This window comes from Pezoporus flaviventris, unplaced genomic scaffold (genome assembly GCF_033815535.1).
Source record: "Pezoporus flaviventris isolate CSIRO_AGI_PZ_B2104156 unplaced genomic scaffold, CSIRO_AGI_Pfla_v1 ptg000081l, whole genome shotgun sequence".
In the NCBI taxonomy this organism is placed as follows: domain Eukaryota; kingdom Metazoa; phylum Chordata; class Aves; order Psittaciformes; family Psittacidae; genus Pezoporus; species Pezoporus flaviventris.
In genome coordinates, this window is record NW_026892629.1 from 611207 (window position 1) to 628236 (window position 17030).

The window sequence follows — 17030 nt, forward strand, 5'->3', positions numbered from 1 at the left end:
CAGGATTATTAGACTGCTATGCTTTGTAGACCACTAAGCTATTTAATGAAAAATCAAGCTCTCGAATAAATGATCATCCGGTCAAACTGTTAAATTATATGGTGGTGTTGTTGTTTTGTTTTGTTTTGTTTTGTTTTTTTTTTTTAACTTAAAACTACAGGCTCTGTGAAGCTTTTGCCTAGGCCAAATGTGCAAGGTGCCATGGATTAAAACACTGACCCATATGGAATGTGTTTGAAGTTTTCAAGAAGTTATCCTGCCAGACTTCATTCCTTAATGACCTTTGATACACCTTGGGTAGTGGAAAGGCAGTTCAGAATCATATTTTGTGATCATATGATTTTGGCAGCTATCAGAAGATGAAGTATGCTAAAAGTTAAGGCTTTTATCCACAAACAATTGGTGTATATTAATAAACTCTATACCATATTTACAAATGCTTTCTCTTGTATTAAAACTAACAGTATTCTGTTCACAGTGCCAATGTTTTTACAGGTAGCAATCCCACAGTACTCCAGTATTTTGGCATGGGAATCAGTAGCGCTTTGTATTTACAGAAAATGTACACATGAATATAAACACGTTACTTGAAACAGTACTCAAAAGATACTTCTGTTTGTGTTTCAAAGGTTTAGACTGTACAACACCTTCCCTTTTGGTTGCGAGGGAATACTGTTCCTTGCAATGAGAAGATGCCTGTCTTTTATCCAAAGTGGCATAAAAATGATTACCAAAATGAGCCTTGTTACACTGGAGTTGTGTATACACAGAGTAACTTCAGTCCAAGGTTTATAGATCTTGTTTAGTGCACAGAATACAAAAGTTAAAAAGGTTTTTGTTTTAATTACTAAAATAACCAGACTCTCTCTGCCCTCTGTGAACGCTGTCTCACTCAGCCAGTGTCCTCTGGATGCTGAAGATGCTGGTGGTTTAATGTGCAGCCCAGCTGCCAGCTTGGAAAGCGTACAGTGCACTGGGCCTATATACATATGTCACAGTATGACTCATGGTAAATGACTTTATAACCAAGAGTGCCTCTAGTTCCCCTGTTCTCTCAGGAATCTTCCCTGCTTCACGGCAGCCATAACCAGCCCGGCTTCAGTACTGCTGACTGGGACTCTGCATTCAGGCAGTTCGTGATCAGAAGTGATGAACGGCACCAGGCATGCACAGAATGAAGAGAGGGGAGAGGAACATGAAGGAGATCCAGAAGTGAATCCAGCAGAACTGTGGGCTTGTTTGCAGTGACCCTTACAGCTTCTGCTTTGCCATTTCTTCCCTTTCCATGGTCTTGACAACCGGCTTCTAGCTCCCCAGGGTGAGTGCTGTGATCAAGACGGAGATAGCAGTGCTATGAACAAAAGTGCAAAGTTGCCACTAAGGAGTCTCTTCTTCATTCAAAGTCTGTTCTTGGCTGCCAGTCACTTGACCTGAGTGGTCATTGCTCCTACTACTGCTGTGTTGCTTGTGGAGCAAACTCCTCCACTTGGCCTTGTTCCTCCTGAGATGGTTTAGCATGTTTTCAGATAGGGGAGTATCACCTGTAAACTGGGCCCACCTTTCAAAGAGTGGCTCTACAATGTACGTCATGAACCCTGGGGAAACACACAAAAGACAGCAGGTGAGGAACAAATTCATCACATGAGTGCATTGCACCACAGAATGTCTCAAGAGGATACAGCAATGTAAGTGGCAAAAGCTCTGACTAGAAGTAACAATAAAGCCGCAAGCAGTCATCAGTTCCTTATGAAAGGCACAGCTTTTGACCAGCTCATATGACAAAATGTGTCTGTATGTGTATGTGTAACAATACAGTCTGTGAGAGACAGCATCCTTCTCTGAGGAGATTTCAGACTAGAAAGCAACCAGTACTTAATCACACACCGGCTGCAATTTTTCTCCACAGATATTAGAATGGTCCCCTTTTTGCCTATACAATGACTCCTTTGTCTTTCAATTGCATATTTGGCTTGGGTAAGGTTTATTTTTTAATATTTTGTTTAGAATGTGAATTGTGACTCTTATGATACCTGCAGTTCTTATTGTTAAAACAACCAGATGGGGGGAAGTTTCTCTTTGAGCTTGTGCCATACTGAGATGAGGCAGACATGGGGAGAAGAGAATGGAACTAATACTTACCGATCTGTATGCTTGGTATTGTATCCTTCTGTTGATTACAAAGGGGGCTTATTTCCAGTTCAAATTTTTGTTCCAGGTCACCTGCAGGGAGAAAGAAGGGAAGGTAGATTTATGCCACTTTCATCTCTTCTCCATACCTATACCAGATATTTACAGTGACTGCAACTGTGTGGATTGGATCAGCTGGAATCTTACACCAATGACAACCACATTAAATGTCTAAATACTTTTTTTTTTTTATTTTTCTTTTTAGGTCTCAGAGAAACTGAGTATCCATACAAAGAAAAATTCTTCTAAGGAAAGATGACTTTTGAATGAACATTAAATCCACTGCTGGCAGTCCACAGCTGTGTGTGCACTACCAAATAAGGGCCAGAACATGGGGTTAGGCAACTTGTGTTTATGTGTCAACAACTATGGAATTAAAGTTATATATGTGGAAGAAGGATGAAATTAGAAGTTTGATTTATTATTGTGGTGTACGTGGGTATCAGGGCTATGCCTATGCCATTGCATAGTTTTGACTTAAATGCTAGTGTGCTTACTCAGGTTCTATAGCCCTGTATAGAATACGAGAATACCATGTGCACTTTTAAGCCTTGCCCTTCCTCTCTCAGCAGCATGCAATTTCTTCTTAAATGTGAGGGGAATATTTTCAATTAGATATTTAGAAAATATCAGGGAAACACTTCTGGCTTCCCAAACAATCAAAAGCAACAATTCAGCAAAACAGACAAAATAACAGTTTGTCATGTTTCCAAATGTGCAGTTCAAATGTCTTCCTTTTCTCCTCTAAAAATATTTGATTGAAAAAAAGAGTGTCTCCACTCCAGTGGACACATAACCCATGGATGTCCCCTCTAGGTATTCTGAATTGAAAATGGTTGACCTGTCTGGCTCAAAGTGTATCAATATGTTCTTGTCTTCGACAGGTCATTTAATTGACAGGAGTAAGGTTTTTCCTTTGCATGGTAAGAACTTAAATGATGGTCAATTTTCTTATGCTTCGAGTTGCTATAAAAGTAACTGCATGAATTAGTTGTGAGAGCTTTCATGCTGGAGAAAGCCTTCCAAGCAATTTTAAATCCTCACCAGAAAAACTGTTCATTAATGTTGCTTAGATATTAGCCACTTTCTTGAATCAATCTTGAATTGTTTCTCGCCAGTTCCAATTTTATATAAACAGACCGAATTGCATTACTTACCTCATGTTCCTAATTGGCTGTTAAAACATCTGAGAAAGCTAAAGTATTTTTTCTAGGAAAAGTTTGTGTTAGGAGCTGCTGTAGGCATCAGGTGCTCCTTGGAATGTACCTCAGTTGTGTATTTTATTTGCTAATAGAGGTAGTGTAGATGCACTAGATGACTGGAAGATCAGGATCTGAGTCTCTATTAAAATGGCATTAGAAATGTTTCATACAAAAGATGTTAAAACTTTGTATGCCTTCCAGAAGGAAGATTTAATAAGGCACTAATTGTGGTATTACCTGCCCCATCTATAATTAAAACATAAGTGCTATGGTTTTAAAATCTTTAACTTGATGACAAAAAGCCCAGCATTGTTTGTAAGGGGGTAGAGAGGTCTACAATAACATTTTAAAGTGGTATGTTAATGCTAGTTAATACTGATTTTGTATCACTTACCAGGATTATCCAGCCACCAGTGATAGTCAGACCACAGTTTATGCATATTCTCCCACATGAATGCTTTTTCTCCCTGTAATGCCTCTAATTGGCCTCATATGCTCCAGTGTCCCCTTTAGGAGGTATATTATATTTTAGATACTATACCAATAAATCTTGAGTCCTGGGGAAAAACCTCTTTGTAAGAGTTGGGAGTGCTGCCTTTCTCAGCATGGTCCCTCAATGCACTCAAGGTGAGTTATCGCACAACTGGGGCCTTGTCCTCATGAGCTGGATATTGATTATACATCTGACTAAATAACCTTGCATCTGGCAAATTGCTTATGTCGCCTCAAAAGCATCAAAGGCAAAGACATTTCACCAGCCTAAATTGACACTGGCTGAACATTAACTTACTGATCTATTTGTCCTTGTTATGGACTAACTGTACCAGGTACCAGCTCTTATGTGGCTTAATTGCGTACTGCAGAATTTTAAATGAACTGTGTGCTCTTCCAGTGTTAGTGCCACTTGCCTTTGGCTCTCAGGATGCTCCAAACAAAGAATTTAGCAGTGATTAAACTCTGCTGCACCCTGTGCTGTAGCACAGCATGACCTTGCCTATGCACATAGTGCCAAATGGTGTAATTACTGTGTTTCAAAAAAATCCCTGCCTGACTGCACTCTCTGCGGGGGTTTGAAAATATTTGCAATAGGTCCTAGCCGAGCTTTGGCTTGTCTGCTTTGGCCCTTTCAACAGCGCACTGGGAAACACATTTGAACCCTTTCTCTGCATTTGTAGGCAGAAGAATGTGTCATATTTGGGAAACAGCGAGGGTAAGGCTCCCATCAGAGCTGTGGCAGAAGCATGAAAAGCAAGATAAAACATAATGGACAGCAGTAGGATTTTCGTACAGTGTAGTCCTGGTGCTGTTTCAGCTCAGAAACACTAATGGTCAGAGAAGAATCCAGCTGTGGGCTCTCTAGCTGAATTCAAGCACTGAGGCACAGCAGAGCCTTTCCTCCCTCTTGACACTGCTACAGGAGCAGTGAGGGCAAAGAAATACTTGATGCTTTTCTACCTCTTCTCACTTCTAAAATAAGGCAGAGTTTCTCTTCAACAGCTTGTTCTTGAGGGACATCTGAAGGCAAACTGGGTAAGCTGAATGCTACCTCTGCCTTGCCAGACAAAAAGCCTGGCAGGCCGAGGAGAAAGGGGACTGCCACGTGTGAAGGGGCTGACCTTGCCGGTAAAACTCTTCGCAGACCCGTTCGCTCCACTGTTTGCTCAGATCCCAGAGCCGGCAAGGGTTGCAAATGTCAGCGCACTTGAGCGCAATCTGAAAGCAAAGAAGATAGATTAGGGGTGAGGAAATATGTTACTGTCCAGCAGTGCTTCAGCAGTCAGTCAGCAGTCATTAAACTCCCAAGCTTCAGCAGTGATGTTGGGAAGGGTTAAGATAGGGTTAAGATCACCTTTTAGAGATGCAGCCTCATCCAAATAAGCCTTGTGAGGAAAAAGCATTTATTTAAGCAGCAAACAAAACTTTCATTCAGCCCTCTGCTTTACTGTAGTGAGAACAAGAGGAGGGCCAAATTCCAAAGATGCAAAGTGTTTTGGTTATTTCTTGCAAGGAGTAAGCCAACAAAAACCTCAGGCTGGCTCCTGCTGACTGCCTGGCTCAGTACCTATGGCTGATGACAAGGAAGGGAAGAGCCAAGCTGGTGTATTTGGGCATCATTTCTCTGTGGTCTCAGTGAGTGACCTTGTATCTCACTTCAATTACACTTCATCTTAATGTCTGCATATTTCTGTTTACAAAACAAAGCACAGGGCTCTCTGTACTGCCCCTGGCTTGGTTTCACTGAGTTAACTAGTACTTTTAAGTGCTTTGCAGGAGAATGAGTACAGGAGGGCAAGAGGTTTTTAAAATCAAGTAACTGCTTCAGAAAAGTAAACCATGTAATAGTCCATCTTACTGCCTAAGAACAAGATGTCATGTGCCTCATTTCTTCACTGAACACAGTCAGTTACCCTGACAGAGGTCAGAAATCATTCTGACACCTGAGAGGAAAGCGTAAGAAATATCTCCTGTATAACTTCAGACCTGAAAACTGGAGGAGGGAAGTCTCCAAGTCACTTTTTTCTCTGGATTAAATTGATTAGCCTGAATGGTACTGTCACTAGGACCTTTACTGTCACAAGAACCTTTCAAACATTCTTTAATTTATCTTGATCAATCAACATTTTCTGAAATTTTTTCTATTCCTTCTTCCACAACTAATTCACTAAATAAGTGAACCTCACCATGTCTGTGCCCTAGTTCCTATCTTCAAGAAAACAAATAAGAAACTTTCTGCCATAGTTGAGATCTGTAATCCCTCTGCATTTGGCATTTGCACAGCTTTCTTGCCTGATCTGTCCAGAAATATGATATGCCCATTATCCTGCCCTGCATAGTCCATTCAGAAATCTGACACAACACTGTGTTGGATGGAGGACAGGTGAGTAGATTACTACATTTCCCATGCTGCTGGAGGTGGAAGGATTAACAAATCAGTACTTCCTTCCTTGCAATTGGCACCTTTCCTGTAACCTTGACAAATTTATAACATGTAGATGTTTGTTTTCTAAATGATAATGATTACTTAAACTCCTTTATGTATTTAAGAGTGAAATTAATGTTGTTTCTCCAGAGAAGCAGGTATATGAAGCTATTTTAGTCAAAATAATGCTTCATTAGGTAGAATTTTATTCTGAAGAGCCCGTTAATGACCACAGAAGAACCAGCCTGAATCTATCTGATTTCTGAATAAAGCATGGTTTCTTCATTAGCTGGGTAGATCCACTGGAGAAGCACCTGCTGCCATGGCAACAGCTGTCTCTGCAGAGGCAGTTTCCAAGCATCCATCCCAGGAACAGGGTTGGGCATGTGGTGTCAAGCTGGCTTGGAAAGAACACAGACAAGGGGGCTCTCCTGCACAGTGCCAGCAAATAACACCAGTGAGGTAGTGTCTGCAGAAGAGAGAATGTGATTGAAGCAGTATCTGGCAAGAGAAACAGTGGTCTGGAAATAAAATAAGTAATAGCTTATCTTCGTTTCCCAGCAATTGACACTCTCCTCTATCTGTGCATGCACAGCTTTTTAACTGAAGGAAATTACATAAGGAAGTACTGGAGGTTCCTTATGCTTGCCTGACATGCCGGGTGGCAGAAGGAAAGTGTTTATGGTGATAGGTGAGGAGATGATGATGTCCAGACACACTATCGTATCACTATTCTAACACATACTAGGAGCTACTGTGACTTGAGAAATTAATAAAAAATGAGAACGGAAAAATATTTTTTTGACATTACCTGAAGCATAAAATGTCTGTCTTGAGCATCCTCCAGCCTCAAATCCTGATTGTCGAGGTGAGATTTCAGACGGATCAGAAACTCATTCTGCCTGTTGATGTCTGTTGCCAAGATCAGGGAGCCCAACTGCTGCTCGATGTCCTGTCTACAGTTAAGCAAAATAATCCCCTTCAATCACCAAACCACTAGCTCAAAACAATCTGCTACAAATCAGAGCTACCATAAAGATTCTCTTTCTTTATGGATCCAATCTGACCTCTTTGGTCAGTCTCTGCTGGGGTTTGTGGGGCACGACTGATCTAACTGCCTAAATGGGTTCAGAAGGAATAGATAACATAGGAGAAAAATGCCTGTTGGCATAACTGGTTCTGAAAGCTTCTGAAAAGTACTAGGAAAGTGAAAAAACCCAAACAAACCCAAACCACAAAAAGAAACCAAAACCAACAAACCCAAAACAACAGCATAAAGCCTCTAGAAAAATGGTCACATCTTAGATGCTCAGAGCTAGGTGGTGAATACTGCAGCTTTGAAGTTGTGAAGGACTAGACTGGAGTCCTTTAAAGTACAACTGATGTTATTGGTCTTGTGCACAGGATTTCTGGAGGGATATGGAGCTTATTGCTTGTTTATATTCTCAGTAAGGTCACCTGTGATTAAAATTTTGTATTGCAGGCTGTTCACTGGCTCAGTCTCTACTCCTAACACTGCACAAAACCAGCAGGTAAGAAGTTAGCATCAACCTGGCCAAGGTGCACGCTGCTGCTTTTTTTTTTTTGCTTCACTTGAAAAGATGGTGAAGACTGAACCACGCCTCCTGAGCAGTCCTGATGCTACTTGACCAACTGCTTTATTTTTCTATTTAATGTTTTTTAATACCTAAATCTTTCCATAATTGGTTGGTGCTATGTAAAATGAAAAATACCAACAATGGTCCTGAAAAGGTCTGTTCCTGCTGTGACTCCCAGTGTTCCTCACCCTGACAGTGGCAATTCCTGTGCTGCAGAAGTGGCGAGGTCTTAGAAAATAGCGCTGCTGTATAACCTTGTCTCAGGATTTCTTACTGGCACAAATTGAGGACAGTAAGTTCAGCCTACTCTGAAGCCTGGGCCTCTGCCATTGTCCTTCCAAGAAGAGTAAAGGAAGCCACAGGCTAGTTTCAGTGATGCAATTCTTCCAGTGGACACTTACGTCACCTCCTTGGGCAGGTGAGCGAGGAGCCGTGACTCTCGAAGCATGCCTATCGTTGACCGCCAGTGATGATTTTCTAGCACTGAAACATTCTATGGAGGAGTAAAGGGAATAAATTCAAGGATTAGGCATGTATCCATGGTACAGACACAGATTTGCTGTATCACACAATGCCTAGAGCAGGCTGGAAGTGCTGAACATGAGCCTAAAATGTGTGCTTTTTAGCACACGCTTGGACTTGAGGAACTGGTCTGGATTTCCACAGTTAAGAACCTTGTGCTTCCACGTTTCCTAGCTAAGGTCAGCCCTAGAGTCCAGCTATGAACAGAGGAGCTAATCTCATCTGAGTGGGAGGTAGCTTGCATTCTAACAGATTTATTAACAAACTAAAGTGCAAAATCGTATTTTTACCTCCTACTGATCCCAGATTGACTTCTCAGCTTCTAGAGTTTGAATGCAGAGTGGACAAAAAAAAAAAAAAAAAAGATAAACTGCCAAATTTCCCTTGGAATAAGGGAACTGGAAGCTGTCTGCAGCTGCTCTGTGAAAGCAAGAAGAGGATCAGTATCACTGAGCATCTGAGCATCTGCAGGCTTCAGCAGCTCAGCCTGCAATAAATTTTGAGTCCTTTTTGTTTGTTTGCTTCCAACTAAGTGGAACCAAAGTTAGGTCAGAAAAAATTCCTAAGGAATAGAAACCCAGCTTCCTAGGTTGTCTGTAAATTACAACAAATTGGGTATCTTGTGTCTGATGACTTTATATTACTATCCTAACACACAATGCATTTGCCAATCATCACGCATTTAATTCACAGAATACTTTTTACCACTGAACGCCTCAAAAACATCACTTGTTCCAAAACCCCTAACACAATTGTAATTCACAAAAGCATCTGCTTGCTGCAGAGAAGTGGTCCCGTGGAACACCCCTCCAGTGAATGGCAGAGTCCTCATATATCCACAATGTGCCCAGTGTGAGGGAGACAACTGTCACCTGACACCAGGGATACTCTCAGGGGAGTTGTGGCATTTCATCCCTGTTTTGGGCAGTTCATGACTTTTGTGGTAGATAAGCACTGGATTAAAAAAAACCCAAACCAATAAAACTTTTTGGGCAGGTAGCAGAGGAAGGACTCCACCCTGTCACTGCCAGCTGGGAAACTAGAGTCAGAATCCCCCTCTCTGGCCACTGTTAATGTCTGGCTCCCTTCTGCAGGGTCCCACAGCACTGCGAGGTAGCTGTGGTAGTACTGCCTTTCCTGTTGGATGTGACACACAGCTTCCACTTCTTTGAGAAGGGCTGAACAGTATTTTCTCCTTAAGGCTTTCCCATCCTCCTTGGTAATTCGGTCAGATCTGGTGACTGTTGGAACACTAAACACTGCCAGCAACCAAGATCCAATCTGGATTTTCATCATCTTGTCAGTATTTTTCTTGAAATTTCATGCTCAAAATTAGTGCAAAGGAGAGACCAAGGTGAGAGCACGAATTGGATTGATTTCTTATTATGATATTTTCTGCAGTACATTCTGTTGCTTTTGATTTCATACAATCACTGATATGTTGCCTTTGTGTGTGTGGGTTTGGGTTTCGTTTGTTTGGTTTTGTTTGTTTCCCTACCCCATGGATACTGGGGTAAAAAACAAAACCAACCTCAAAACTTTCCAAACATGCAAAGATTAAGTCCTTTTCCTTGGAAGAGCTGACAGACTCAGAACTCAGGATCAGCTGTGCAATATCTGCTTTTGACAGGAATTTTGTTCATCAGCCAACTTAAATATCCCTCTTCTCTTTTTGCCTAAGTACATCAGGATGGACTTTTGCACCCCTAAACTCTGACCAAGAAAAATAAGAGAATGCAATAGGACATAACAACAGATTTTTTGCTTCTTTTACCTCCCCAGTGGAGCTGAATCCTGCTCCCAACAGTCACCCCAAGCCCTACCTACCTACCATCTTCCTACCCTAATGTAAATTAGACATATTCTGCCTGTCAGCTTTATTTTTTGGGAAGCCTTACGTTTGTTTAAGACAGTGCCTGTATGCATCCATAGAGGGTAATTCCCTAGTCTGACTGCACCCTTGAAACATCCCAACTGGGGAAATCCCCCTCAGAGCACCCTGTGCCCCCACATCCTGTCCAGCATGGCAGTGTTCCTTGCTGGGAGGGAATGCTTCAGCAGCAGCTACCTCCACTAGGGAATTGCCTTTCATGGATGCAGTTGCTCTTTGGCCACGCTGAAGGCCAGCCTGAATAGGGCTGAGTGTGTAGACATCCAAGAATTTTCTTGCATCCAACTAATAATTACTCAAAAGAAAAAGCAAACTCAAGTATCCATCTCAGAGTATTTCAAATTCTGTAAGTTTTTGCTCTTTGCCTGTTGCTATAGGGGGAACTTAAACTGAAGCTGCTGCACTGTCTAGTGGAGGAGAGAAAAGAAAAGGTCAAATTAACAAGCAGCAACTGAGCATGAAGTCATATGACTCCCTCTTAAATGTAAGCAGCCAGAATCCTTGGAGCTGCTGACAATAATTAGTAGAGTCAGCTATTCCACCTAGGAACACTCTACTGCCTTATTAAGACTAATTGCCATGAGCTACCTGATTGCCTAGGCTGGTGGGGAGATAACCCATGCAGGGAAAAGTCTATGTGCCAGCCTGCAGATTGGGGTTCTTAGCTCTGCTTGCCCATAATTTTCCTTTTTTTTTAAACTTAGTAGCTCAGGTTTGCTTTAAAGGCTGCATACTAGGAAGCCTCTGTCACATCTAATGCTTAAAACTACTGGACTGCTATAACAGAAGGCTTCAGGACTGTGATGAAAAAATGTTGGGTTTTTTTTCTTTTTTTTTTTTTTTTTTTTTTTTACTTAGACCATCACATAATCTCCAATCTGTGCTTTTCCCTGAGCCACTCAAACCACCACACTTGACACATTTGGAAAAGACTAATAACTTTAAGAGAAGACTATTTTCTAGGTACAGAGAAGACTTCCATTTCAATTCAGAGTGGAAGGGAATTTAAATTTCTTTCAATCTGGTCATCTATTCTTAGTCACTGAGCAATTGGATTAGCTACACAATATTAAATCCCTGGAAATGATATTTTAATTAGAAATTTAAGTAATGCTTAGTCTGATCAAGGACTTCTCAATCTCATGCTCTGCCAGGGAGGAGGGGCACAAGAAGCCAGGAGGAAGCAGAGACAGGACACCTGCCCCAAGCTAGCCAAAGGGGTATTCCATACCACCGCATGTCATGCTCAGTATATAAACTGGGGGGAGGCATCCTGAAGTCCCAGACTGCTGCTCAGGTTGGTCTGGGTATCTGTCAGTGGCTGGTGAGCAATTGTATTGTGCATCACTTGTGTTTATTGTTTGCTTTTCCCTTCCCTTTTTAGTTTCATATTCTCTCCCTTTGTTACTTCCATTATTATTATTATTATTATTATTATTATGAGGAGGAGGAGGAGGAGTAGTTTTATATTATACCTTAGTTATTGGACTGTTCTTATCTCAGCCTGTGGGGTTTACATTCCTTCGATTCTCCTCCCCATCCTGCCTAGTGGGGGGGGGGGGGGACAAGGAGGGGTTGAGTGAGAGGCTGCGTGGTGCTGAGTTACCAGCTGGGCTTAAACCATGACACCTTGTTTTGCAAAATTTTTCTTCCCAGATGTAAAGTTCTAATTTAAATGTACAAACAATCACATGCAAAGAGACACCATAAACAAATAACCCTTAGCCTCAGTTACTACTGTTTCAGTGAAAAAAGTCTGCCAGCTATGTTTAAACTTACTTTTGTTTGATCATTTTTCTGGTTAGTCCCAGCACTTCTGTGGCTCTGCTACTTAAAAACCAAAAATACTAGAACTTTTTTGTTTCTGTTTCAAGCACATGTTAAAGCACTAATATTGAGAAGAATATAACTTATTGTTTTCAAGACTATTCACTGAACCTAAATTTTTGACTGGAAACATTTTCAGCTAAACTTTTTCCAGCATTGTTATTTTTACTGGCATCCATTTACTGCATACTACTAAAATCTTCAGAAACAATCTGGGATCAATTTCAGATAAAATAAGTCAAACTTACCACTGAAGGTCCCTAAATAGGATACTTATCAGTCACATTTGCTGTTGAAAGATTGCATTTTCTGTATTGTCAGTGCCTTTCTAACCAACATTTGAAAGTATATTCAAGCCCAGTTAGCTGAGCAGAAACCACCTTTCCAAGATACTAATATTTTAGCTACATTTCTTTCACAATAGTCTGAATTTTCATCCTAATCATATATTACTGTTTCCCACTATGAATTTGAGAGGAGTTGTATACATTTTCAGAGGACCAGGGGCTTTGTGGAATGGCTCTACCCACTCCTCTTCCAAGGACCCTTAACATAACCTTGCCAAAGTCCCCTGGTTTAGTCCCTGGCTTTTCTCCCTCCCTACTCAGCTGGCCTGATAGAAAAGACTACAGCAAAACACACCAGACACGTGTGTGTATGAATTCATAAACTGCATCAGCTTGTGACGAGTCACAAAGTTTTAAGTGTCTAAGCACCACTGTGCCCTGGCCGGGGTTCCCACTGTACAGACTGCTTCCTTTTCTCAGGGCAGGATAGCTGCATTTCTTATGGGAAAACCCAAACGTTGCTTGAGTAGGGAAAAACAAGAGAGAATCTCTTCAAGCAGTAAGCACATCACAGCAAACTCTCAATTTCCTAAGTATGTGTAAAAAGGTATGTAACTATTAGTGAATCCTCAGTTATTCATCTAAACTTGGGATACTCTGTTTCTGACACCCTGTTACAAAGGATGAAGCTGACTCTTCCAAAGGCTAGAAATCAATACCACCTCCATTTATTGCTACAAATTACAGTGATTTATGGCATTGCTCCAGCACGTATATGTAAGTATAATGTACAGAACAGAGATGTGCATACATAGTAACGTATACATGCATGCAAAGATTATACACATAGAACAGCTGTGGATAAAATCCAGAGCTACAGTGACTGCCAGAGGCCAGAACTACAAATATACTCAAAAAGGACCACAAAAGTCAGGGCAGGATGGGAGGGTATCTGTTTTTGTTTCAGGAAGTCTTCTACCCATGTTTGCCAGAGCTGGGAGGACATATACCAGGTGAAGGACCAATCTACACTTATCTCAGGCCTATGTTTCTCTCTGAGATCTTTCACTGACTGCTGTTAGAAACAGGATAATGGTCTAGACAGCCTGTGGTGTGACTTGGTGTCTGTTTTTAAGTTCTTTCTTTGTATCTCCAGGCATATTAGGGTCAATAGCTACAATTTTTCCTCTGGTTTCCTCTATCTTCTTTTTTCTTTTTTTTTTTTTTTAAATTGAAGTATTCATTAAGTGTTTAATTTTACTAGAACCACATGAAGTAAGCTTGTTTTGATGCAATGCCAATTTAGAACATGCCTGCTGCTTACTTGCTCACTGAAGGAAGAAGAAATACAAATTGTCTTGCTATGATTTTAAATCTCTTACCCACCGTCCCTTACCCCAGGTGATCCACAGAAGAAATAACCTAGGCAGCCAACTTGGTTTAAACATGCTCAACAAAATCTGACATTTCCACCTTCCTTATCATGTGTATCAGCTCTGCTGTTAAGAAGGACACCCAGTGCTGAACTTAACTGAAATTGTCCAGGTTCTGAAGTGCAGGTTGATTTGATCAACATCCCTCTGCCACCAGATTTTGGCATTAAAGTTCACTGCAAATTGCTTAGACTCTCTTTGACATCATTTTACATATTATCAACTCGATGAGCAGTTTTACCTGGTACAGGCTGGCAAGGTGGTGTTTAGTTTTAATCAGAAAGGGTTGGTTGACCCCCGGATGATCCACGTCATGGGCTGCAGCAGCCAGCAGTCCGAGCATGATGTCCAACGGGGTGAGGAAGTTGGCAAGCTGAATGACACACATTAATCACAACAAGAACATGAACAGCAAATACCTTTTTTTTTTTTCTTTTGGCAAATAAGCCAATCAGCTGACATCGTGGCATTGCTCAGTTTTGAAGGCTTTTGTACACAAATGTCAAATATTTAATAAATTTTGTAAACAACATTTTAAAGGTGACTGTTGAACAAACATCTATAAAGATATCAGACTATATTACTCATATTTTATTATAGTTTTTGTTATCATCATTCATGGCATTATAGGGATTGTTGTTATAGAAGTGCTTGAGCATAGTCTAAAAGCTTCAGTTTAAAAAAGTAAGTATTCTAGCAGATTGGTGTACGTTAGCATACATGATAAGAGCTCTGTTTCACACCGTGTTTAGTAATACCAACAGTACATCAGGCTTCATTTTTGTAGTGCAGCACTGTGTTGTAAAATGCAGTTTGTAAACTTTTGAAATTTCAAACTTGGCTGTTAGCAACTTCAGTTCAAATATAAGTACTTTACTGGAACGTAATTTAATTTTCTAGCTGCAGACATCCACATTTGAAAACCTGCCCAGATTTTTTTCTTCTATACCACTTATCATTCAGAAGCAAATTTTGTTATCATTGGCGAGGAAGAAAAAAAAAAGAAGTCTTGGCATTTTCTGTTTCTCATGGTGACGTAGTTATTACCGGCCTGATGAGTCTGTACAGAGTACAGCATTCTGAGGTGAGAAATGAAAAGCAGTGTGGTACTCTGGATGTTGGCTGTCCTTCACACTTCTTGACAGAAGGCACTCGCAGATCTTGCAGGAGATGGAAATACAAGAAAGCTCTAGCCTGCTCCTGTCCTCATTTACCATTACTATATTCTGGCCTAACAATTTGCTAATTCTAGCAGAACTTCCTTTCACTTAAATTAAGCCAGGAAAGATTAGCTATATTGTTATACTGTGGCTCAGCATTACAGTATTATGGTGCATTCCAGTAACACATAAAGCAACGTCATATCCTCATGTTGTGAGGGCTTGCTGAAGCTGCTGTTTACTCATACAGAGGATACCCTTGCAACAGACCCAGTCTAAAGGACTGTCCCCTTTTCTGGTGTTGCCCTGCCCGATTTGTTATTTTGAAATACTGATGTGAGAGGCTTATGTCCTGAGGCACGGGCATGCGTTGCCTTCTGCTGGCTCTGATGGAAGGACTGCAGCCACTGGTGGGGGGCTGGTACACATGGTCATGGCAGCTCATTCAGCATCGGTTTGATACATCACCTGCATGATGTGAAGTGACTAGTATCTTGTTTGAAATGTCTGCAGTCTGTAGCTGACTCTGCTATTGACTGGTTGTTGACTTCAAGCCCGCAAACATTTTCTGCTATCTAAAAATAGCTGCTTTTATATTTTCTTTTCAATCTTGGGGAAACAAATTGAGAATTATCTGAAAGCAAAATAAGTGTGAAAGGTCATTACCTTGGGCTCCCTCAGATAGCAGTGCATAGCTTGGGTGACATCAGCAGCATGGACAGCATTGTGGTATGGGTTTTGGCTATGGTAATCTTCTTGAACCATAACTGAGAACCAAAACAGAAAACAAAGATCCTTTTGTCTCTGAATACCACGGCCACAAGTGGGAACTGGATTTAAAGTACAATTGAGGTTTTGCAGTCAACTACCTAAGGAGTTTCTTCAAATAGCTGTAGCTTACTTAGACTGGTGCTCTTATTGGGATACCTTTAAACAAAAAATGAATGACAGGATTTGTGAGGCCCAAGGGGATATACCGGGTCTAGTTAATAAATCAACTCTTTCTTACCTTAGTGAAGGCTCTCATTCAGGAGTAAAATAAATAAGGAAGAGAGGCAAATTCATCCACAACGGAGTGTAATTATTTAGGCTGGTGTCATAAGGGAGTAATATGTCATTAAGGCAGTACCACCTATTTTACAGCAGCAGGAGGCGAGGCCCTGATATCCTGGCATCATTTGTTATTTGAGTGACTTAACTACAGTCAAAGGCATTCCTACATCCTCCAGGGAGAGAATCAAAAGATACAGCTTTGGAGTATTTGGAGCAAAATCCTGTGATAATTTTAGTCACGTCTATGTGTTAATTTTAAAACACCACTCACTCATATTTTGGTTTGCAGTGCTGGAACTGGTCCAGCTGGACCAGAAGCACCAATCTTTTAACTCTCAGCTTTCGCTTGTACAGAAAATCATCGAGGTGTGCGCTTCAGACTCATATGTTCCTCAAGACAGTACCTGCACCATTAGGTGGTCTTAGGGCAAGAGCACATGAACACTGTAAACTGCAGGTGGTCTTGCCCAAAGCACTCTCCTAGACACTATCAAATTAATCAAAGAGAAAGGTAATGGGCAAATTTCCCATGGCACTTATCACCAGCATGGGGGACGCCAAAGAAAGTCCCAGCCTTCAGTTTGTTTCCAGCTCCACAGGCATCTGAAGTTACGGTGGGTAATCCTTTAAACCCTGAGTACCACTAGCTCTAATTATCTGAGTGTCCACTTCATGGCTGCCCACAGGAGTGACAAACAGCAGGGAGATTCTGTCTGTCTCCACACTGGAGGAATGCTTTCCAAAAGCGACAATTAGGCAGTCTTAAAGAAGAGACCCTGCCTTGGAAACTCCGCCTCACAGCCTAGCAAACTGGTGTTCAGCTGCATTCAAAACATGATGCAAAATGTAATTGATTTTGGCCAATTTCTTCTTTTGGTTCACTGACAGCATGGGGCTAATGTTTCGGTTGGCAGTAACAGCAGCAGGGGCTTTCATCAACACTATTCAGT

General features: G+C 41.2%; 1 protein-coding gene across 5 annotated transcripts in view; it reads right to left on the bottom strand.

Moving 5' to 3' along the window:
- Positions 1-429: 429 nt before the first annotated feature.
- PDE7B (phosphodiesterase 7B) overlaps positions 430-17030 on the bottom strand; it is a 174774-nt gene continuing 158173 nt past the window's right edge. For all 5 annotated transcript variants that reach the window (XM_061474940.1, XM_061474942.1, XM_061474939.1 and 2 more), the window contains 7 exons: positions 15694-15794; positions 14109-14240; positions 8309-8400; positions 7121-7265; positions 5006-5102; positions 2140-2220; positions 430-1595 (listed from right to left, as the gene is read on the bottom strand). In XM_061474940.1, the coding sequence (XP_061330924.1) occupies positions 1378-1595; positions 2140-2220; positions 5006-5102; positions 7121-7265; positions 8309-8400; positions 14109-14240; positions 15694-15794 (866 nt within the window). In that variant the 3' untranslated portion in view covers positions 430-1377. The remainder of the gene's footprint in view (positions 1596-2139; positions 2221-5005; positions 5103-7120; positions 7266-8308; positions 8401-14108; positions 14241-15693; positions 15795-17030) is intronic.